The following is a 24,885-nucleotide window of genomic DNA, read 5'->3' as shown; positions in this document are numbered from 1 at the left end:
CTTTCATAATAAAAACTCTCAGCAAACTATGCATGAAATAAATGTACTTCAACATAATAAAGGTCATATATCTATCATACTAATATCATACTCAAAGGTAAAAGGTTGAAAGCTTTTCTCTAAGATTAGGAACATGACAAGGGCGCTCATTTGAACTATCCGTATTCTACACAGTACTGGGAAGTTCTAACAAGAGCAATTAGGCAAGAAAAAGAAAGTCATCTAAATCAGAAAGGAAGCAGTAAAACAGTCTCTTTGCAGATGATATGGTCTTCTATATATAGAATTCTAAAGATTCCATCAAAAAAAGTTAGACTTAATAAGAGAACTCAGTAAATTTGTAAGATACGCTATCAGCACACAGAAATCAGTTGCACTCCTATACCCTAACAAAGAAATATCTGAAATTGTTTTTAAAATCCCATTAACAGCATACAAATACAGTACATCAAAAATAATAAAATATAACTTTTACACTGTATTTGCTTGTAAGCTATACAATAGCATCTAAAACAATAAAGTATACAGGAATAAATTTAACCAAGTAAAAAAATCTGTACTGTTAAAAGTATTAGACTTTGATGGAAGAAGTTGAAAACACAAATAAATAGAAAAACATCCCACGTTGATGGATTAAAAAAATTAATAGTGCTAAAATGTCCACACTACCCAAAACCACCAATAGAGTCAATACAATACCTATCAAAATTCCAATGGCATTTTTCAGATAGGAAAAAAAAAGTCCTAAATTTTGCATGGAACCACAAGAGCCCACGTAAGCAAAGCAATTTTGAGAAAGAAGAACAAAGGTGGAGGCATCACACTTCCTAACTTCAAACTGTGTTACAAAGCTAAACTAATCGAAAGTGTATGGCTTCCTGACTACAATGTCAGAGCTGAGTCATTATGACAGACCATATGGACTACAAAGCCTAAAATAACTATTATCTGGCCCTTTGCTGAAAATATCACTGTTTCAAACAGTGATTTCCAATCCCAAGGTGCCCCCCTCGTGAACACTAAAAGAAAAATTCCAGAACCCTGTACCACACCTAACCCTCACTTCCCCCTACAAAGATTACAATTACATTGATTTAGCGTGGGGCCGATTATTTAGCAATTACTATATCAAAAATGTATAGCAATTACTAGTACAAAAATGTGTACAATAAAACAGGAAAATAGACAAGGTAAAAACCAGGATATCCAATATAAAAGATATGGGTAAAATGTTAATACAGTCTATCACAGAAACCACAGAGTACTGTATAATAAATTGAAGCCAAAAGTTCAGCTGTGATCTCCATGTTTCCAAAAAGATAAAAAAAACAAGTTGATTACATAATTTATAGTATCCATGAAGTCAAAACATCTTGGTGGCAGCAAACTTTTTTCTAAGACTTCTGTCTGACTGTAAAAGGAATATTTTAATCCAATTCTTCTCAGTGATATAAAAATATCATTTACTCCACTCACAATACCTCACTTCTTCACTCAAAAACAAAACATAACAAAATAAAAACCCCAATAATGGAAGGATTTTCATATACAGGGTACCATACTACCTTTCCTTCCTTTTTTGGAGGGGATGGGAAGTAAGGATGAGTAGAAGAAATGTACAACTGATTTTGAGACAAGTGGCTCTATATTCCACAAGCTATTAATAAACACTAATAATAAATCCACTAATGCAAACATTCCCCAAGTTATGACACTTAGTTCATACAAAAGTGATGTATTCAGGCCTATAATTCATTTCTCCTGCATTTACTCACTTATTCAATGGTCTCTGTTGATTATGCCAAATATATCTAGACAAAAGAACAGAACATTATCAGGACATAGCAGAAGCACAATTTCATCTTACCAGTGTTAAGTTTAAAACATTGTTCTCTGTTTTCAAATATGGGAAACACTGAACTGGTTTTCTACAGTTTAATGAAGCAACTTTGGGTATACAGGGTGGGACAAAAGGAGATTTACAGTTATGAATATGCAAAACAGAGTTTATTCTTGTATTATTATTTTCCATAAGAACTGTAAACCTACTTTTGCCCCTCCCTGTCTTTTTCAATGAGACCTCATCTCCACTACTACCCCCTCTTTCATCTGACACTATCAAAAGCAAACTACTTGTAGCTCTCTCAAACATGCCTTATACACATGCCGTTCCTACTACCTATAACCCTTCCCTTCCATCCCTCTCTTCCTCTTAATTCTTTAAACTCATGACTCAGCTAAAGTCACACTATGAAAGGCCTTCCCTGAAAACCCCAAACAGGGCACTGTTCCTTAGAATTTTCTCTAGAAGTTCCTTTTCAAAAGGGACAGTTCTCAATCCACATGTAAGTCACACATATTTTGAAAGTATTTATAAAAAGATTCTAAGTGTCTAAATATGGCAAGGCCTGTAATAGATTTTGACAGGACATCAAAATTAGTATCAGAAGGAGAAAACTGCACCTCAATCTCATGCCCCAATAGTACACAGAGACCTTAAGAGTCCCTTTCCTTTCCTCCCTCTCCCCGCTTCTGCCCACAGCCAAGTAATCGTCAAGCCTCATTCTTATCTTCCAACCCACTGCTCTGCCAATCAATTCAACTGTGGAAGAGTAAAAGCTGGAAAGTGTCAGAACCAACTGTGTACTAAATGCATAAAAAGAGAGGGCCTATAGATTCACTTCTGTGACTGTAATTTACCTTCTGTGGTATAAGCTTTATGCTGGAGGAGAATAACTACAAGGTAAATAAGTCATCTATAAATTCTCCCTTTCCTATCTACCCATATTTCTTTAACCAAGGCTTCCTGATTCTCACTTGCAACTAATCCTTCTGTTTTCAATCTTAACTATAGTTATGTCAATTCAAGAAATACTCTTACAGATGGACAGATGTAACAGTCCTCTAACTTGTCCTTCTGTCCCTTTCACGAATTCATCCTGCAACAATGCCAGATGAATCTTCCTAAACCACTTCATCCTTTGTGCAAAAACTGAAAGGATACAAAAGAAACTTTTAAACAGTTTTGAGGAAGGTATAAGTAGGAATATGGAAAGAAAAAAGGGAATCATAGGTTTTGCTTTTAATACAAGTATACTATTTGAATCTTTCATAGGAATGTATTAACTACCTAAATGCTTTTTAAAAAAATTACACCTGACATTTTTTCCTTTCCATAAGCAAAATTCTACTGACTACTATAACTTAAATTAAAAACCTTTCAAAAATAACAATTATTTTCTACTATACAAAATATTTCTCTTTTAAACATAAGTACTATAGATCAATTTTCCCCTCCCTGAATTTAAGGCTTTATCATCTGTCAATGATATGATGTATACATATAGTCATGTATATGATGTATACATAACTATTATATTACATATAATACCGACATCATAACAGCACACACCTAGAATAGAGTCTTTCACAAAGCAAGCAATTAATAGCCTACTTGTTGAACACAAATAAAACAACTTATTGAATTACTTCTAACGTGTCCCTATAGTCTCGAACTCTTCTCTTTCTAGAAAAGAAAAACAGGTAGTCAACAGTCTACACCATGATGATTCCATGCACCAGAGATTTTACATAATTCACCATTTCCTACCATCGCCTCCAGGCTAGCTTCCCCACAATCTCTTCTTGAGCACCTTCCAATGCATACTCAAACCTAGCTCCAATATGTTCTCCACTCTAAACACGAAAAATCTTCTCAGAAAGTAAAAATGATAATGTCAACCCATTGCTTAAAACTTTCAATGTTTCCTTTTCAGCCTCAAAAAAAAGTTTCCTTATCAGCTACAAAGCCATATTTGATCTAGTCCCTACCTGACTCCTCAGAAATGACTCTCCCCTTTTTGTTCACTATACTCTAATACACACAGGCCTATTAACCTGTTTAAAATCACAGGGCTTTCACTCACATTTGGCCTATATATGTAATGTTCCTATTCCCTCTGCTAGGGACTTTGTTTTTCCTTCCCTCAAAATTTCTTAGTTAACATATATTCACCCTTCAGATCTCAACTCCAACATTACTTCTGTAGGGGTACAAAAAAATAATTTTCCTCCCACCTTCTAAGTTCTTCTAGCTGGGCTAATAATCAAATTACCATGAGACAGATTAGTAAGAGAATATGTCCAAAATGTATTATGGATTTACATGCAGGAATTCCATAAGAATGAGATTCAAACATACATTAGCAGTTGAGGCTTATATGCCATTTGTGACAGAGGAGGAGGAGGCAGGGGTCTGGGATTTCAAAGGGAAAGCCAGTAACTTACAGAGAGATGAGAAAGGGTGAACAAATTCTTGCTGGGCCACTCAGAAACAATAGGACACAGAGAGAAGTTCAACAAACAGGTTTACTAGATTTCTCCCTGTCTGCCAAATTTAGTTCATATTATGATACTAAAGTGATGATGTTCCTTTCCGTTAAGCAAGTTTTTCTATCTGAATTCCTTTAGGCAGGTAAAGGGAGAAGGTCAAAGGTTTCATTCTGAGTCTGTTCTTTCTTAAGAACCAGCTTAAAAATCAGTATCCCAAAAGGAGTATTTTGGGGTGGCGAAAATTTGGTCCCCCTCACTTCTTTGACACATGGTGCTAACTGGAGGCACCTGATATATACACTATGTCAACATGTACTTCCCTAGATAAAATTTATTATAGTATGTGATTTCTATCATTAGTAGGGGAAGCAGAGATTATATCTGATTCACAAAACACAATCTGGCACCTAATAGGCAGTAAAAAAATACTGAATAACTGAACATATTGAAACAGGGTACAGAGAGACAGAGAGACAGAGAGAGAGAGAGAGAGAGAGAGAGATCGATCCCCAGAAAACCCCTATAGCCCTTGGTTGGGGGATGGGGGAACAGACCATACGGGACTCTTGACAGGTATCTGTACCACACCTCCATGGGAGACAGGAAGGCGATTCCCCCTGCATCACTGAGTCACGTTTGCCTTGACTAAGGTGGCAGCCAAGTGTAAATGGTACAGGAAACTGGCAAATGGAGCTAACTGTGGGAGAAGCTGCACAGGCAGTCATGTAGGAAGCTCTGGGTCAGGATTTAAACTAAAAGCAGGAAAAAGGAGGCTGGTCTGCTATGGGAGAACCATGATGTAGCAAGTAGGCAGAGAGGGAGATGCTGATCTGCCGTGAGGGCTGACAGAGTGGGTAGCAGCCATGCTGGTCTGTAGTGAAAAAGGCAGTCTGAAAGAGGGAGAGGTTCAGCCATGCTGCCAGTAGTGAGACAGGAGCCATGCAGGTAGAGTGTGTGGAGGGGAAGGAGCCATGATGTAGCTGCTTAGTAGTTTGTAGTCAGAATTTGGCCATGCAGCCTGGTGTAGTAAGGAAAAGAACAGCATGCTAGTGCTGATTGTGCCCACAATAGGTGACTCAGAAGCCATCAATGACTCTGCCTTGAAAGACACTGACTCCTGAGACTCAGGACATACAGAAAGGCCACTCTCTCAGGACTTGTGCCTTTCCTGGACTTCACCAAGATCCAGTGTAACACAGAACATTCTTTCCTTAACTATTACATGGAGGCTGATGACAACATACCCAATATCCTGAAGGAGAGAGCTGCTGTGAGACTGTCTGCACAACCGGCTTAAGCACAGATAAGCATATGGGGAACTACTGGGCTTGACTTTGGCTTTTAGCCTCTTGGGGAGCAAGGGAAGTGCTGGGTCTCAGGGAAGAGCAGGTCTCTGAGCGTAAGTACTCTCAGCAACCCTAAGGCTGGAGTATTATAAATAAAAACATGTTTTTCCCAATACTAATTGTTGGGTCATAAAACAAGGCGCCATTTGAACAGGCTTCTGTCTGCTCGGCTACAATATGACAAACTAATATACTGTTATACTGTGAAGCATGTTATACATAATTATACATATTTCATTTTACGGAGTATTTCTCTTAGAACCTCTGTGGTTCCAACTTGGGATCCTGTAAGCTTTCTTCAAATCAAATTTGGAACATACTCAAATTAGAAGTTAAATAATTTCTACATCATTTTAAAATTAGTACTTCATACTAATTCATAAAAAATTATATAATTGGAACAACTTCCTATTAACCAAATAAATTTAGTCAAATTACTAAATTTTTAGCATGGGTGAAATATGGAGAAAACATATTTCAAAATTAATGCTACTGAGAAGTAACATATACAGAGCAATAATAAGACCCAGAACATTAAAAAAACTATCCAAAATAATTAATATGGTATATGCTATGCTAAGAGAATACCTACGCAAGGAACTTTAAATTTTTTATGAGGTAATAATACTCAAGCTACTTCAGCCAGAGATGCTTACTGCTATGAAATGATTTTTAAAATTCACCATTAGTACCAAAAAAGGCAGACATTAAGTCTACTAAACCAGTCATACCAAAGTTTATCATAGTGTGGTTTTTAGAAGGCTGAGGATCCCTAAGTTCCTTTCAGGAGGTTCACAAGGTGAAAACCATTTTCATAATATCAGTCATTTGCCATGTTTTCTTTTTTATTTATCCAAAAATATTTTTTAATAAAGATTTCACATGTGTTTAATGGAAAACAATAAAAATGTTATGTAAACAGCCCATTAAATAAATTTTTACCATTTGTTTCAGATATTTTTCTGTAAAATCTGTGCATATTCTCATGTTTTCAAAAGCAGATCTTGATATGAATTTGACTGATCAATTGATACTATAGGATAAGCTCTACAGGATTCAAATTCAAAGTCAGCAACATCTGATCAAGTAAGTCTCCACGTTAATATTTGAATTCCATGGCCTTGAGGTAGGAATCATCAAGTTTCCTCTGGTAGCTGAATTTCTATTGAGCACAAAAGTATTAAGATTTCCAACACAAGGTGTCTCCAAGACTGGCCTTGTATGAAGAGTGCTGGCCTCTGCTAGCCTCACGTCACTCTTGTTTAGTTTATTTACCAATGACTTCCTAGGTCCAATTCTATTTCATTACAATCTCCAGAAGTTTTCATTTTGGAGAGTTCAGACTCCAGATCTTTATTTCTGAGTTCCAAATGACTTCTTACTGAAGCAGTATGATACTGTGTTAACTGTTCTGAGTTTTCTTGAAATGTTCTTTGTGCCGGTACAAATAGATTGACTTCTTTTAATTTTACTATATCTTGTCTCATATTTGCCTTCTCCTGTGTTGATATTTGCACTGATGACTCAAAAGCCAAGTTAACTAAACTACTTCCCTCTTAACATATATCAAGTGAGTTATCACCAAGTGTACTAGTACTCATTGTGTTCTTTACTGCCAACCAGCTTCACTTAAAAATGTTCTTAATGAGCTTTCCAATTTGGGCTCAACATAATGGCTCCCGCAAAGAAGGGTGGTGAGAAGAAGGGCCATTCTGCCATCAGTGAGACAATAGCCAGGGAATACACTATCAACATTCACAAGCACATCCATGGAGTGGGTTTCAAGAACCATGCCCCTCAGGCACTCAAAGAGATCCAGAAATTCGCCATGACGGAGATGGAAACTCCAGATGTACACATTCATACCAGACTCAACAAAGCTGTTTGGGGCAAAGGAATAAAGAATGTCCCACACCGTTACCAGGTGCAGTTGTCCAGAAAACATAATGGGGATGAAGACTCACCAAACAAGCTCTATACATGAGTCACCTACATACCTGTGACCACTTTCAAAAATCTATGAGGACTGATTGTCGAATAAAATTATAACACTGATACAAAAAAAATTCTTAATTTTATTAAACCTTGACCCTTAAGATACCTTTTATTGTTCTGTGTGACAAAATAGGAAATCCATATCAAGTACTTCAGTTGCATTCAAAGTACTGGTTGCCCTTAGGAAAAGCACTTGAGCAATATATTTGCAAGCCAAATAAGCCACTTTACCATGAAACTTTAAAAAAAATGACTTCGGTTACTTCAACAACAAATGACAAACTATGATTATTCAGATTTGGTATTTGGCAGACATTTTCCTAAAAATGAATGAAGCAAGCCTATGACTCCAAGGAATATAACTGGAAATATATGTAGCCAAGAGTAAAATTCAAGCTTTCAAGAAAAGCCAAAATTTTGGAAAACTTGTATCCATCAACGTGAGCATGGAAGCTTTTCAATACTTAAAGACTCATCTCATAACATCTGTGGTGATGTAAACAAATGCGATTCTTTTTCTATCACATAATAAAATGTGCCAACATTCAGAAGACCTGCATCACTCAGTCAGCAGATATTTTCTGCCCAGGCAACAACTTTTCATATACCGGAGTATAAAATATTCAGTGATAAGGTTTCATTGTAACCAATCTTTAAAAAACTACTATTTGATGAGCTTTGAGATAGTATCAAAGAAAATTATCCACAATTTAATGCACAGGTTATAAAAATACTCCTTTCTTTACAGCTACATGACTGGATGAAGCCAGATTTTCTCACACATTTCATCCAAAATAAAAATATCACAACAGGTTGAATGCAGAGGCAGAAATGATAATCTAGCTTTCTTCTATAAGCCAGTCACTAAAAAAATTTGCAATAATGTAAAACAATGCCACTCTCCTCTAATATTAAACCTTTTTTGTTTTGGAAAACTATACTATTTCTCAAACAATGTATTATTTATGCTAAACCCATTACATGTTATTTTAAGTGAACTAATAAATGTTTTAAACTTCTCCATTTTAATTTTTGATATATTTAATATTGATAGATATAAACCACCTATGGAAAGCTCTCTGGCATGGACACTTTTTAGGCAAATGAAGAGAGCCCTGAGAGCATAAGCTTCAACACAGCTGATCTGTATTGTAGAAAATTACTCAAGGAATAAAGACAGAGTCTAATTTAACATATCCTCACTTGTATCTTCTCTCTTCAGTATACTTAGAAATATTAATTTTCATATAAAGATTTTAAGAGTATTTAGGAGGAATCACAATTCATAACAATTTGAATTAAATCAGTTCTTGACAACCTATTTATTCAATGTCTTGATGTCTTGATTACAAAAAAGGTGAACATTTAAACTAACATTTACTAAGAACAAAAGGAACACATGTAAGTAAAGCAGAGATTATTTTTAGAGGAAATTGAAGAACTAACACAGAAATAAACTAATAAAAACATCAGAATTGTAGAGCTGGAAGTCAGAAACAAACTACTAAAAACCATCAGAACTGTCACATGCAACATCACCTAGTCAAAATTTGTCCTTCTAGAGACGATAAAAGAGAGTTAAAAGCTAGTTAATATGTAGAATGAGGCCCTGGCCAGGTAGATCAGATGGGTTAGAGAATCATCTTGATACACCAAGACTGTGGGTTTAACCCCCATCACAGAACATAAAGGAAACAACCAAAGAAAGCATAAATAAGTGGAACAACAAATCGGTGTCTCTCTCTCTCCCCCACCACCACTTCCTCTCTCTAAAATCAATGTATGTACATGTGTATATATGTATGTGATTTTATATATATGCCTATAAACATATATATAAATAAAATGAGGAACAGAACCAAGTTCTGAGACTCTTTATACAGTTCATGTAACTTTTCAAGCTTTATGTGCCAGACACAGGAAGACACTGGAGGTACAGGAATAAACAAGACCAACCTAGACCTGATTTCTTGGAGACCAGCACCAAATGTCAAACAGTTGTAATGAGTGTTACAGAAGAAACATGTAGGATTGTATGGGAGCCTATAACAGGGTATAAACTGACCTGGTGGGACAGGCAAGAGGTCTCTACAACCAGAACCTCCTTATTATTGTCATCAATCAACATCCTCATCATTTCCTCCTTCGTTAAGGACTCTAACACCTAACTCACTAATTCACTATTCCTACCGTTCATTATTCTTAGTGATGTCAACATTCACTCAGCTAATTCACCCAAAATCATTGCTCCTCAGTCAGTTGACCTCCTGAACTGAAACAATATTTTCTCCATTTTTCTTCACCAGTCAAAATCTGCCATGATCATTACTAATAATTACACCATTTCCACAAATCTAGATTTCAAAAATCCCACGTTCTATCTGTCTTTGCAGTTGACTTACTCTACTGCGTCAATTCCAAAATCCTATGTCACAGAACTTTCCATTCCTGTTTTTCACTATCCACGTCCCAAATGAGATGTACTACAAGTATAAAATACATACCAAGAGTCCAAAGAGTTGGCACAAAAAAAAGAATGTAAAATATCTCACTAATAAACTATTTATGCTGATTACTTATTGAAATAATTATATTGTGAATGCACTGGTTTAAATAAATTGTTATTAAAATTAATTTCAACCTGTGTCTTCATACTTTTTTAATGTGACTATTAGAAAACGTTTGTATTACATATGTGGCTCACATATTTCTATTAGACAGAGCTATTCTATTCTGTGATGACTCCTAAATGTTACTCTCCAACTCTGACTCTTCCCTAAACTCCAGAATGACTATCTGGCCTATCTATTTGGTTGTCTAATCACTATCTCCTACTTAACATGTCAACAACAGTGTCCTTTATTTTTAAACTCTATTAGTATTTTTATTCAACCTAATATATCCAAAATATTATTTCAAATGTGATCAATACAAACAATTATCAATTAGATATTTTATATATTTTTTCATACCGAGCCTTGGAAATACAGTGTTTACAGTTTTTATTTACAGCACATCTGGAATCAAACACAAAATTTTCATTGGATATAACAAAACATTACTCTTGATATCCTCCCACCCACATATTAACCATCTACTGACATAACTTAAAAATTCTTAAACTAGGAGTTATCCTTAGATTCTTCTTTTCCTAATACCCAACTCCCAAAATATCCAACCTCTCCTCTCAATTCCTCAACCCACCACTAAAGTACAAGCAATTGTCATTTCCTATCTGGACTACAACAATACCCTCCATGCTGGTTGATTCTACTCTTTCTTTCCATGGTTTCTACTCAGTAGCCTGAATGATTCTTTTAAAACGTAAATCAAGTACTCTAACGATAACCACACTCAGAATAAAACATAACCTTTTTTCAAGGCCTTCAAGGCCCTACTAGAAAGACAGGAACTATCACATAGGGCCTTCTCAGGCCTCATTTTGAGATTGTGTTATTTGTGGAAATTCACTGCATGATTTTTAAACAGGAGAATGACATGATCAGATTTCTATTTTGAAAATACTACTGAAGCCACAGTGTGAATAATAGAAATGTGATCAGAGGGTAACACGTGGTGATGTAAAGACAACAGAAGCTATAGCAATTCTCTGTTTCATACTGCGGTGGTACAGTACAGACAGAATAGACAAATTTAAAAGATATTTCAGAAAAAGAATCAACAGGACTGTTACAATGAATTATAGTGGTTGGGGGTTTGTGGGAGGGTTGCAGAGGGAAACAATGGAGGAGTCAAAAATGATGGCCACGTTTCTATGAGAGAGTAGTAAATGAGATTAGGGAAAGGTGAAGTTCAGTTTCTAGCATCCTAAGTCTGCAGCACCTGTGATTCAAAACAAGCAGAGGTACTAAATAGGCAATTAGATGTATGGATCTCAACTTCAGTGAAGGAAAAATCACGCTTGTGGTATAAATAAAACAGCCTGAGGTGGTATTTGTAGACAGGAGCTCAGCAAAGCCACATTAATACTTAAGGTAAAGGAGAACATGGGGCCAGAAAATAAGAGGAAAAGTAGGAGAGAATATCATCACGAAAGCTAAGGGATTGATTAGCTTTTCAGAAAAAGGGGGAATTGTCAATTATGTGAAATGATGCTGAGAAGACAAGCAAAATGAGAACTAAAGAATGTTCAATGAATTTTGCAGTGTGAAGGTTACTAAGCATAATTTCAGTGGAACAGTGGAGATGACAGACAAAATAGAATAGCTTAAAGAGCAAATGTGAAGTGAAGGATGGAGGAAGGTACAGACAACAGTTTTCATAAAACTAAGCAATACAGGAGAAAGGTCTGTTACTGGGTGGGTATATGAAAGAAAAGAGATTTTAAGAGGAAGAGAAAATTTAATAGTTTATGGTTAGCAGAAGAATAAAGTGACATGAAAAATATAGTGGGCTTGCTAAACTATTTTGAGGCACCACTGTGAGTGATTTTTAAATGGCACTCATAAACCCTTTGCACTACACTGCCTTCTTAAAGTAAAAATTTGTTACTATATGTCTTAGGTTGCCAACATTGGAATTAAGTATCTTTTTCCATTTGATGTAGTATATACAAGTCTGGTGTTTAAGTGGAAGGTATTAATTCTCATGTCCCCAACAGAATGATTTCTAAAGAAGTACCACACTTACCTTTCCACAAAATGGTAAGTTTTCCAAACACAATTTTATCACAGCATGCATAAGTTACTAACAGGAATTAAATATAAAACATTTGGGATCATGATGGACAGAGAACTGACTTGGGGTGGTGAATACAAAATACAGTGTACAGATGAAGTGTTCTAGAATTGTGCACCTGAAACCTGTATAATTTTGTTAACGAGTGTCATTCCAATAAAGTCATTAAAAAAGAAAAAAATTAAAAATAAATAAAAGCATTCAGGAAATGAGTGACTTAAAGGGAAACTGAAGTTTTTCAATAATAAACTTTTTCATTAACATAGTATTTTTGTTCCCTTTAAGTTTCAAGGTAATGATCAAATTTTACTCCAATTAAAAGCAGTTGAGATATCCAACTCCCCATCTTGTATACTGTGTTTCATTAAAGCTCTGAATAGAAATACAATCACATTTGATTTGATTATTAGATAATCTTATGAAACTGTTAGAGGAGTTTGGTTGTTTGTTTTTAGTTTTTAAAATACACTATGACTGCCCTGACCAGTGTGATTCGGTTGGTTGGGCATCTGTCTGGCAAAGCAAAAGGTCGCAAGTTCAGTTCCCGAGCAGGGCACATGCCTGGGTTGTGGGTTCAATCCCCAGTAGGGGTGCATACAAGAAGTAGCCAATCAATGTTTCTCTCTCACATCAATGTTTCTCTCCCTCTCTTCCTCCCTCCCTCCTCTCTAAAAATAAATAAAATCTTAAAAAATAAAATAAAAATAAATAAAATACACTATGACTAAAATACTTTCTGCCTTAATATAAACAATATGAGTTTACCAACTATACAGCATAAAGTTGAGACATATTCTTTAAAGGTTGTAGGTAGTAGTGATATTACAAGAAACTTGCACTGTCTAAGCTATATATGCGTCTAAAAAGTTAAAAATGTATTCAATTACCATATTTTATACTACTCTGGTAATCAGGGGGAAAATTAAGCTTATATATAAATTGAAAAATTAAGCTCCAAGCCTTAATGTCTATCAATTCAGACTGATTCTGAGTCGATGTCTATGTCTATAATTCCCTCATTATACTGCAGTACAGTGACAGAGAATTATATACGTCACAACAAAATCCTATTATGAACCACTCCTAGCTGTACATACACAAAACAGAAAATATTCACTGTACATGAATATTCACAGCACTACTATTCTCAATAGCTAAAACGATAGAAACAACCCACCTGTCTCCATCAACAGATGAATGGATAAAATGTGGTACATACATGCAGCAGAATATGCTTACTATGTGAAAAAAGCCAGACAAAAAGGACACATAGTCTATGATTCCATTTATATGAAATATACAAAACAGATTAATTCATAGAGACAGAAAGCAAATTGGTGGATGTCTGGTGCTAGAGGATAGAGATGGACACAAACTACTTAATGGATAGGGTTTGGGGGGGGTTTTTTTTGAGGAGTGATAAAAATGTTTTGGAACTGTACCAGGGTGGTGGTCACACAACACTGTGGATATACTAAATAATATTGAAATGTACACTCTAAAATGGTTGGTTTTATATTACATGAATTATAACTCAATTTTTTAAATTATTACAAAGCAAATACTACATCTATATTCTAATCAATCTGTGGCAGGAGTCACTAACAATATTAGCTGTAAGTAAAAAATATATTAACTGTTTAGCCCTGGCCAGGGAGCTCAGCTGGTGAGAGCATCATCCCGATATGCCAAAGTTGCAGGTTCAATCCCACAACAGGGCACATACAAGAAGCAATCAATGAATGCATAAATACAGCATAAATATAAGAACACCAGGTCAACCTTTCCCTCTCTCTCTTTCTTTCTCTCTCTCTCTCTCAAATCAATAAATTTTTTTAAAAATGATAAAAATGCATTAACTGTTTTAAAGCGTTCTACTCTTTTTGGCCACAATTATAATAACATTCATTATCTTTTTTTCCCCCACATATAGAAGTTATGCAGTGGATTTAATAAGCCTTCATCTGTTAGAGATATGTACTAAAATATTTATGGATGCAGTATGTCAAAGGTAAGCTTTACAATAATCGTAGGAGGATAGGAGAGAAATACAGATGAAAGGAGACAGTCTACAAGTAAATAATTTAATAAAGCTGGGTGATAAATATATGGGGGTTCAACTTCTGGTCTAGATGGAAGCTTAAGCAGACATGGCTCCCCTCTTCACAGCCACATCAAAATTACAACTAAAATATAGAAAAACCATCACTCAGAACCATCAGAAGAAATCAAGTTGAATGAAAATCTGACAACTACAGAATTAATGAAACCATATCCATCCAGACTGGTAGACAGGACACAGACATGGCACAGGCTTGCCCCTCACCCACGTGTGGTGAATAAGAATTTGGGAGAGAGATCTCGAGAGTGAGGAGTCCTAACCCCACACCAGACCCCCCAGCCCAAGGTTCCAGTGCCAGCAAAATAAGTCCCCATAACTTCTGGCTGCAAAAACCAGTGCGACTGACTCAGTGAAAAAAACTGAAGGAGCCCTAAGCAGTTCCTCTTAAAGAACCCACACATGTACCCATATACTCAGACTCACTCCCTCTGAGCTCCAGCGCTAGGGCAACAGCTTGAAAGGCACTACAGGTATACAGGGAGAAACTGAAGTGTCTGGCATCAAGGTAGGCAGAGGCCACTGTCCCTTTACAAAGCCCTCCCCTCCACTAAGCCAGCAAGCTGGTGCCACACCTGAGACTCCATCAACCTGGCTAACATTGTTTGACCTGCCTTGGAGATCCCCAGAGACTCCGAGCCACCCAACTTACAGGCCCACCCAAGCTTCTTTTCAATAGGAATGGCTGGTCTTGGCTCATGCTTCACAACTTCCTAAACCCTCTCTAACAAGCAACAGCCAGCCTCAGTGAGCCCCAGGCCCAATACTAGCAGCAGACAGCTTAGATTCAGTTTGGCTTCATCTGAGAATCTCCAAGCCCATCACAAATAGCAGCCATCTCAGGTAGTTTTATAGCTTAGGCAGGGTGGCCCCAGGCAGAACACAGGTGGGGAACTGTTCTTGGCCTGCACCACCTGGGTAACCACACAGCCAGCACACCCAGTGGACAGCTACAGACTAAGCTGGAGCACCGCCACTGTGCCACTGCACAGCAGATCCTCCATGAGGGTGGGGTTGGTGGTAAGAGGTCACAGCCAATCCTTGCAGCTGACTGGCCTGGGTAAATCCCTCCCATTGATCTGCCAACAGCAATCAAGACTCAACTAGAAGAGGAGGGTGTACTCAGACTACATGAAGGGCACACCTCAAATACCTAACGGGTGAAAAGGGGGGCTGTACCACTGGCCCCTACAGGGCACCTACTACATTAGGCCTGCTACCAAGACATAGCATCAAAGCAGCTCTACTTAATACATATATCAAACACAGGGAGGCTGCCAAAACAAGGAGACAAAGAAACATGACCCAAATAAAAGAACAGATCAAAACTCAAAAAAAAGAGACAGAAACAAAGGATACACTAATTAAAGTAAAAAAAATTTACAGGGAAACAACAGTAGAGTGGATGAAGCCCAGAATCAAATCAATGTTACAGAGCATAAGGAAGCAAAAAACAAAGAAGGAGAAGGAGAAAGAAGAAGGAAGAAGGGAGGAGGAGGAGGAGGAGGAGGAGGAGAAAAGAAAGGAAGGAAGAAAGAAGAAAGGGGGAGGGGGAGGGGGAGGGGGAAGAATGAAGAGAAGGAGGAAGAGGAAGAGGAGGAGGAGGAGGAGGAGAAGGAGAAGGAAGAAAGAATCCAAAAAACTGAGGATTTTACAGGCAACCTCTGGGACAACTTCAAGAGGTGAAACATTTGCATCATAGGGGTGCCAGAAAGAGAAGAGAAAAAGCAAGAAATTGGAAATCTATTAGAGAAAAATAATGAAAGAACACTTCCCCAATTTGGTGAAGACATGCTAGTCCAGGAAACACAGAGAGTCCCAAACAAGATGGATGCAAAGAGGCCCACTCCAAGATACTTAAAATTAAAATCCCAAAGGTCGAAGACAAAGAGAGAATCTTAAAAAGCAGCAAGAGAAAAAAAGTTAGTTACCTACAGGGGAGTTCCTATAAGACTGCCAGCTGATTTCTCTAAAGAAACTTTACAGGCTAGAAGGGATTGGCAAGAAATATTTAAAGTCATGAAAAGCAGGAACCTATAGCCAAGATTGCTCTATCCAATAAAGCTATAATTTAGAATGGAAGGGCAGATAAAGAGCTTCCCAGACAAGAAAAAACTAAAGGAGTTCATCACCACCAAACCATTATTACATGAAATGTTAAAGGGACTTATTTAAGAAAAAAAGATCAAAACTATGAATAAAGTGGCAAAAAATACAAAATCAACAATTCAATCTAAAAAACAAACTAAGCAAACAAGGAGAAAGAATCATGGATACAGACAGCATTTTGATGGTTGCCAATTGGGAGGGGAGTATGGGGAAACTGGTGAAGAGGTAAAGGGATTAAATACAAAAAGGTAGTTACAGAATAGCCATGGGGATATAAATTACAGTGTAGAAAATGGAGTAGCCAAAGAACTTATACACACGCCCAATCGACATGAACAATGGTGGGGGAATTTGCCTGAGGGATTGCGGGGGGGGGGGGGGGGGGGTGCTGGGTGGAGGAGGAGCAAAGGGGAAAAACAATCAAGACCACTGTAATAGCATAATCAATTCAATACAATTTTTTTAATTAAAAAATATGGGGGTTAATTATATTACTTTTCCATTTCTGAATATGTTTGGAATTTTCTATGGTGAGTTTTAATTACTATGTTAATTATTAGTAAAATAAGACTTAAAATTAGTTTCCTTATACTTCAGCTATACTTGAGATGGTGCTACCAATATTCTTTAGTCAACATAAATTCCACAAACATCTGGCAAACTTGCTAAGCACAGATGCGTACCAAAATCAGAATCTACTTCATAACAAATACACATTATTTTCCTTAGGATGTTTTGTTCTGCTTTCAGGTTTTCTTCACAAACATTAGTTTACTACCAACTATTTCTGAGCAAATTTCATTTTGTAAATGGAGAAAGTTAACAAAGCCAAGGTTAAATGGAGTTAACTGGGTTGACACAGAATGGTAATACTAAAAACTCCAAGTCTCCTTTCTAGGCAATTAATGTTTGATGTTAAAATGACCAGGTCAGCTATTTCTTTTAAAAACAAAATCCACTGGCCAGTGTGACTCGGTTTGAAACATCTTTCTATAAATCAAAAGGCTGCCAGCTGGAGTCCCAGTCAGGGCACATGCCTAGGTTGGGGATTCAGCCCCTAGTGGGTCAGGGTGCAGACTGATGACTGATGTCTCTTTACATCAATGTTTCTCTTCCTCCCTTCTCCTCTCTCTAAAATCAATAAGCATGTCCTCAGGTTAGGATTAAAAAATAGTAATAAAAATTTAAAAACACCCATAACACTTCAAAACAAAATATATTAATTGTCCTTTTGCAAGTGTCTCCTCTTTTCAATGCTGTACTTCTTTAAAAATCCTTTTTTTTTTTTTATTACTATCTTGTTTAGAGAGAGAAGAAGGGAGGGAGAAAGGGAGGGAATGAAACATCAATGTGAGAGGGGAACATCAATCGGGACCAGGCCACAACCCAGGCATGTGCCCTGACAGGGAATCAAACCGTGACCTTTCACTCCACAGGTGGATGCTCAACCAACTGAGCCATGCTAGTCAGGGCAAAAATCCCCTATTTTTTAGCGCAGTGTCTTATTAAGTATTAAGGTCTATAAAGTTTGTACTTCTTGTGTCTGATTATTTCTTCTAAAATCAAACCATAACATCAATATAAATTATAATCAACACAAAAACATTAGAAACATGTATAGCTCCCCCAATTCAAACTTTTAAATAACCCCAAATTAGCATTTAATTCTTTTTACATTGCTTTTCATACCAACACTATTTTCATAGAATTACATAATCTGCTAATGAATCAAAATTCAACCTCTTCTCCCAATGTTAGCATTCCTTCTTTCTAGCTAATATATTCTTGTCTGTTAAATCAGAAGTATCTTAATTCCTATGATATAATTTCACCCAAAATAAACAGGCTACTCTAAATGCCCAATTGTTTAAATACTTCTTTTCCCCTACAAGGAGTATTAATTAGCATTCTTCAGTTGTCAGAACCAACTTGAGAAAGCAGAAGCACAGAAGACAAATTAGAAAAGTGTCCTTACTCTAAGAGATTTCAATAATATTCTAAAAAGAACCTCTCCAAAAGACAGAAATTTGCTAAAACTGAGCCTTTAAACATACCATGACTAGATCGAAGAACCAAATGTAAAGCTCTTGTAAGCATTAAAGTTACAAAAGAAAGAGTTTTAATACAAACTCTCTTTTAATTAGTTTTTAACACAAACTTCAAATGACATATGGCCCTAAAGAATACTCAGTATCCTTGAAAGTATTATTAGTAACATCTGATATAATATTCGTAAGACCTAATATTCAAGGTCAGATCCTGCCTGACAGCAGCATTAATAAGCAGGTTGTGACTACCCATCAACTAACAACTACCTGAGGATTTCCATAAAAGTATCTAAAACCCTGTCTTGTTTTGTTTTTGTATTGACATATTATATCTCAGGTGTTTCAGGTATACAATATAATGATTTGATATACATATATTATGAAATGATTACAATAAGTCTAGTTAACATCCATCACAACAGTTACAATTTTTTTCTTATAGTGAGAACCTTTAATATCTACTCTTAGCAACTTTCAAATATACAATACAGTATCATTAACTACAGTCACGACGCTGTGCCTTACTAAAACCATGTTTAATTCATTAGATTTTCAACCTATATTTCTAATTTTGCTAGCCACTGTTTTACTCACTTCAAAGTTCAAGTGTAAAAATTCTACCATTTCCAATCTGTCCTAATCTCCTCAAATCATTTTGACTAACTTTAGTGGAATCTAGTTTGTGTAAAAATCACAATGTTTCAAAACATTTTGTTTTGTTAACTTCTACTAATCCTATTGTAAGTTTTATTATCACAATTGCAAAACTGAATCAAAATAGAAAAAAAGAGGCAATGATGCACAGAAAGGAAAGAGGTCCACTGAGTTCAGTGGAAAACTAGCCTATGACTCCTACAATTCAACATTTCAAGTGCCAAAGCTACCATCCCCAAATAATAAACATAGTAGTTCTTATATTTGCAACTTGGAACTCAGAAGAAACAATGGTAAAATAGTTGTTTTAGCAGACATGCTCAACAAGAGTCTACTTATTCTATGACATTTCTAAACTAGTCTGAGTTCTAGACTCATTCACAGCTAGAGTCAATGCGACAGGAAAAGAGCATTGCCATGGAACCTGTGCAGCCTGTCCGAGTTGGGCAGAAATCTTGACTACCAATTACTAACTATATGATCAAACAAAACTCATTTAACTTCTTTGAACCCTAACTTCCTGATCTGTAAGAGAATACTGCCTATCATGGAGATTTTTTGTAAGGAGTAATGCTAATACAAATCAACCAGCAGAGACTGTAACAAAGTGTGTACTCAATAAATTGAAGCAATTACTGTGTATCACCCTTTTCCCTTCCCTATTCTCCTCTTCGTACCATCTTTTTTTATCCCCTATCCTACAGTAAGCACCTTACCCAGTATTCACTAAATAGAACTTAGAATATAGAATCAGAAAATCTGGATTTGATTCCAGGCATTATCTCTCAGGAGATACAGAACGTTAGGGGTATTTAATATGTCTGAACCTTAAATTGCTCATGTCAAATAAATAAGGTATTGTAATAACTGACTTCATTTATAAATTGGTATAAATTGTACAGTACCAGAAATGTTAGCTTTTATCTATTTCACAGTGCTCCTGCACAAAAATTACCTGCTCTCCAAGATCAAATGTACACAAGGAGCAAATGAGCATAAGCTAGCACCACAAGAGAAAGAAAACAAGCTAAATAAACTATGTCGCTCACTAATGAGATCCCCTTTACACTTTATAACAAGAATATACTTGTTAACCCGAATAAAGCTCTATTGGGGGAATGCCAGACCAAATTTTTAAATTAAATTAAAAAGTTTAACTGTATGGAAGACTTTTCTGTCCTTACCCAACCCAGCAATTTGCATGCTCAGAAACCTTTCTTAAGCAGTTTCTACTCCTTTGAGCTTAGCTCACTTCCTACTCCCCAAAATAGTTCCCATGATAAAGGCACTGTAGACTCTAAAATAGAGCAAAGAGAACTGGCTAGATGAATACGTGTGTTCAAGTTAAGTAGTGACTGTCCTTGACATAAACTACTAAAAAAAATTCAAACTGGTCATATCAACCGAAAGATGGAAAAAGGCAAAGATTTTTTCTTTATATAAAGAATGCTTTCTATTTTAAATATTTCCTAATAGCAATTTCAAAAATCTTGTCATATTTAAGAAAGTATACATTTTAGAAAAGTTTTGCTTTCAATAATACATTTTATTTTAATTCTTTTAAAGATTTTATTTATTTATTTTTAGAGAGAATGGAGGGAGAGGGAGAGAAATACCAATGTGTGGTTGCTTCTCAAGAGCCCCCCACTGGAGACCTGGCATGTAACCAAGGCACTTGCCCTGACAGGGAATCCAACCAGTGACCCTTTGGTTCCCAGGCCAGCACTCAATCCACTGAGCCACACCAGCCAGGGAAATTTTAATTTTTTTTAAATCCTCACCCAAGGATGTGTTTATTGATTTTAGAGAGAGAAAATGCAACAGAGACAGAAAACAACATTCATGTGAGAGTAACAGCCATAACACTAACTGGTTGCCTCCCTCACATGCCCCAACGGGGGATGGAAACTGCAACTTATGTGTGTGCCCTGACCAGGAATAAACCAGCAACCTTTTGGTGCATAGGACAACACTCCAACCAGCTGAACCACCCAGGCAGGACTAATAATACAATTTAATAATTAAAGTCAAAAGGACCCAAAGAGCTAATGAAGCACTCGAGGACTCAACTGCACTACAGCCAAAAGAACTTGATGGCTAAACACCTTAGCCTAACTGGACTGTAGGAAAACAAACAAAATGAAAATTGAAGTCTCCAGATGAAAATCACGCATGCAGTAACTTAACTCGCCTTGCGTATAAAAAATTCTCAAAACACAAGTAACCACATACTTTCCCTGAGAGGAGACATATTTATGTAAGGTGCTGTTTATAACTCAGTAAGGGTCATAGAAGGGCTACCAAAAGATCTCAAAAGATATTCAGATAAGTACTTCTAGCACTCTTGGTTCCCTATTCACAACACCAAAGTTAGCAGCACAACACATCACAAAGTCAGCTACCACATTAACTTCCACAAAGTCTTCATCATCTTCTAAGCCTGGCTGAGCCTCAGGAAGGCATATACAGTACATCATGCAACCCAAAAGTTTAAAGGCTACTAAGATACCTGGCCGGGTAGCCCAGTTGGTTAGCGCTTCATCCCCATGCACTAAGGTTGTGGGTTCAATCTCCAGTCAGAACACACACAAGAAATCAGCCAATGAATGAATCGATAAGTGAGACAACAAATCGATGTTTCTCTTTCTGTCTCTCCCTCCCTTCCTCTCTCTTTTTACAATCAATAAAATAAATAAATAAAAATAAAGGCTACTCAGACATGTATCTTTTTTACCCCACTAAAATCAGAATACGTCACTGGTGTAAAGTTTAGGACCACCTTAAAAAAAAAATGGAGCCACTGATGGTGGCTCTTGGCACCATAGCACTAATGGTACTAACATTTAAAAGCAAGAGACTACGTAAGAAATATCATGACTTAATTAGGGATATTACCAGTAAGTCGAAAAGTGCTTTAAAGTTACATGATGGTAGCAGGAAGAGAAAAGGAAGGTGGTGAGAGAGAGAGAGCGCGCGAGCACGAGCTTTACAGCAGACAAGTACCTGAAAAAGACATAGTCACCAGACAGGTTAAAACATGTTTGCATTTGCCAATACTTAGTAGTTACCACACCATATATTTGTCAGATTTCCCAACACGCAAAACAAAAAGAAGCCACCCTTTGTCAAGTACTTATCTGATTTCTATAAATGACTTCTGGAATGGGGGCAATTTAACTTCCTGCACTCTCTCTTTGATTTTCAAAATCCTTAAAACCTTCAGCAAATTTAGATTCACCTCAATTTTAAGGCTTTTCATGTTGGTTGAATAAAGCTTGTATGTTTGTAATATCAATAAACTACAAAATCACTTTTCTATTTGAAAACTACATCCACACTTCTAGATTTTAGAATATTTTTAAAAGGCTAAATATTGTTTGCAAAAACAAGAAACACAGTAGAAGTGGCAGGCATTCAACAAGTTTATCAGTAAAATTCCTGAAGTAGAAGCTTGAAAAAATTTATAAGATAAATTCCTAGTAGAGCTACTGAAGATACAATGTTACTAATATGGAAATTGAGAAATATTCAAAATATTCTGAAAACAGGCTCGCTTTCTAAAAATAAGGAGGAAAAGCATTTGCCAACACAGAAACTATTGGTTCTTAAAAATGATAACCACATGGGAGGCTTTCTATAAATACTTTAGTTCTGAATTGCAATAGCCCTGATCTTTCAAAACATGTTTTGGTCATGCTTTACTAACAAGCAAATTTTTGGTACTCTTATATTGATACAAAGGACTCTGCTACTTTTCCTGCTTCTGCAAACTGCTGGTTTACGCCAAGATCTACAAACCCAACTACCACACCATAACTCACTTTGATCATTAAAGATAAAAACAATTATTTGCCATAGTTAAGGCTCCAAAAATTTTCTAATAAATCTAACAATAACATATTTTACTTATGGTTCGAGACTATATACGTTCGGTAATCAATTTGGAGTCAAATTCTATACATCTACTTAAGTTGAAAAGGTGGAAACCTTTAGAAAATAAGCAACCGGCGATCACACCATTACATTTTAAGTTACTTATGAAACCAAGAGTTCAAGAACTTGAGGGAAGAGAGAATTAAAGGCATTTTTTTACCTAGTTAAAAATCATTTGTGTTTTATAATAACGACAGCCGTAACAATCTCTAGACATGTATTATGGGGGGACGGAAGTGAAAATGATGAGATGGGAAAAAACCCGACTTGAAAACGGACGGGCACGCAGATACAACAAACCTTCAATTAAAGGAATTTTGAGATTAACTTCTCTTAGACGCCTTCCCTCACTACCCGCTCGCTTCCTCCTCTCCTCGGGGAGGTCTGTGTAATGTGACTCATGACAAATTTTTGAAATAAATAAATAAAAGACACACCCTCTGGGTTGAACTGACATAATCGCCCCCACCCCATCCTCCGCCGACACACACCCCGCTTTTCCTCTCCCTCTGCTGCTCCTCCCTGCGCCTCGTCCCTGCCCTTTCCTCTCCCCTCTCTCTCTGGTCCTAGACCCCTCTCCGAACGGAGAGGAAATGGGGCGACAGCTGGGTCTCCGGACAGAAACCCAGCGAACGGCAGGCTGCGGAGGGGCAGCGCGACTCGGGGGCCGAGCCCGCAGCGGGGCTAGGGCTGTGACGGGTTCCCGACTCTCTCGCCCATTTTCTCTCTCCCTTCAATCGGTTTCAACCGCCACAGCCACTTCCTGTATCGCAGTTCGACTCCCAGAGAGCAGCCACTTGCTCTGTCCTCGGCTGGGGCTTGGGGCTGAAGCTGCCGCTGAGGTTAGGGCAGTTCCCCACCCCGCCCAGTGGGCTGGTCACTCGGGCGGCCAGCGGCGGGTCGTCGGCCCAGCGCCCACCCGCGCTCCTCACCTGTATGTAGTTGTTTTCACAGTAGTCCGCCACCCGGGTCAGGTTCTGGTAACTCTCTATCAGCGCCCTCTTGCCAGACGGGATCTCCTCCTCTAGTAACATCTGCAGCTCTGCCATTTTCCACCGCTCCGCATCGCTTCCTCTCGCGTTAAAGACACAGAAGCAGCAAGGTCCGCGGAGGCTCCGAGCACCTCGCTGCCCGGATACAAACCGCCTACCCGCCCTCCCGCCTGGTATTGTGGGACGGCACCTCCTCCTCTTCCTCCTCACTCTCTCCACCCCCCTCCACCCACTTCGCGCAGCCGCCTCAACCTCGTTCTCTCGCGAGCATTCATGCCATTCCCTCCTCCCTCTCAACAGGATTATTTTTTCCCCCTCTGGCGTCGTCTTCTGGGAATTGTAGTTTTCCGCATGCCTGGCTTCCCATCAAAAGAGCGTGCTTCCTGGGAGCCTCCAACGACAAACCCTGAGGAGCATAACCAAAGAAGGTCGACCGGGGGTGGTGGTTTAAGTGCGGTATTTCCTGAAAGCTCCAGAAGGAGACACAGGATGATTCCAGCGAATAAAACCGTTCCCGAGAAGGCCTTGAAACCTGGCAGAACTTTGAACATGGAACTTACCTCACACCATACTCCAAAATGTATTTGGGATCTACCATAGATCTAAATATAAAAAGTAAAGCAATTAAGTGTCTGCAAGAAAGCATGTAATAATTTCAC

At 37.4% G+C, this 24,885-nt stretch overlaps 2 protein-coding genes across 11 annotated transcripts in view; one reads left to right on the top strand and one right to left on the bottom strand.

Annotated features, from left to right (window-relative positions):
* ABI1 (abl interactor 1) overlaps positions 1-24,423 on the bottom strand; it is a 105,149-nt gene extending 80,726 nt beyond the window's left edge. For 7 of the 10 annotated variants that reach the window (XM_054592381.1, XM_054592375.1, XM_054592417.1 and 4 more), the window contains exon 1: positions 24,167-24,395. In XM_054592381.1, coding sequence (XP_054448356.1) covers positions 24,167-24,283 — 117 coding nt within the window. In that variant the 5' untranslated portion in view covers positions 24,284-24,395. Of the gene's footprint in view, positions 1-1,775; positions 1,812-24,166 lie in introns of all 10 variants that reach the window. The other 3 variants (XM_054592428.1, XM_054592434.1, XM_054592408.1) reach the window with 2 other exon arrangements.
* LOC129085996 (60S ribosomal protein L31-like) lies at positions 7,351-7,662 on the top strand. Its single transcript, XM_054592484.1, has one exon. It carries the CDS (start codon positions 7,351-7,353, stop codon positions 7,660-7,662), a length of 312 nt encoding a protein of 103 aa, XP_054448459.1.
* Positions 24,424-24,885: the final 462 nt, after the last annotated feature.

This window comes from Pteronotus mesoamericanus, unplaced genomic scaffold, assembly GCF_021234165.1.
Source record: "Pteronotus mesoamericanus isolate MK-2021 breed Mesoamerican mustached bat unplaced genomic scaffold, CSHL_Meso_final contig_130, whole genome shotgun sequence".
NCBI lineage: Eukaryota > Metazoa > Chordata > Mammalia > Chiroptera > Mormoopidae > Pteronotus > Pteronotus mesoamericanus.
The sequence above is the reverse complement of the archived record's forward strand: the minus strand, read 5'-3'. Positions and strand labels throughout refer to the sequence as shown.

Excerpts from the sequence above, each read along its gene's own strand:
- LOC129085996 (XM_054592484.1), top strand. The coding sequence starts at position 7,351 with ATGGCTCCCGCAAAGAAGGGTGGTGAGAAGAAGGGCCATTCTGCCATC.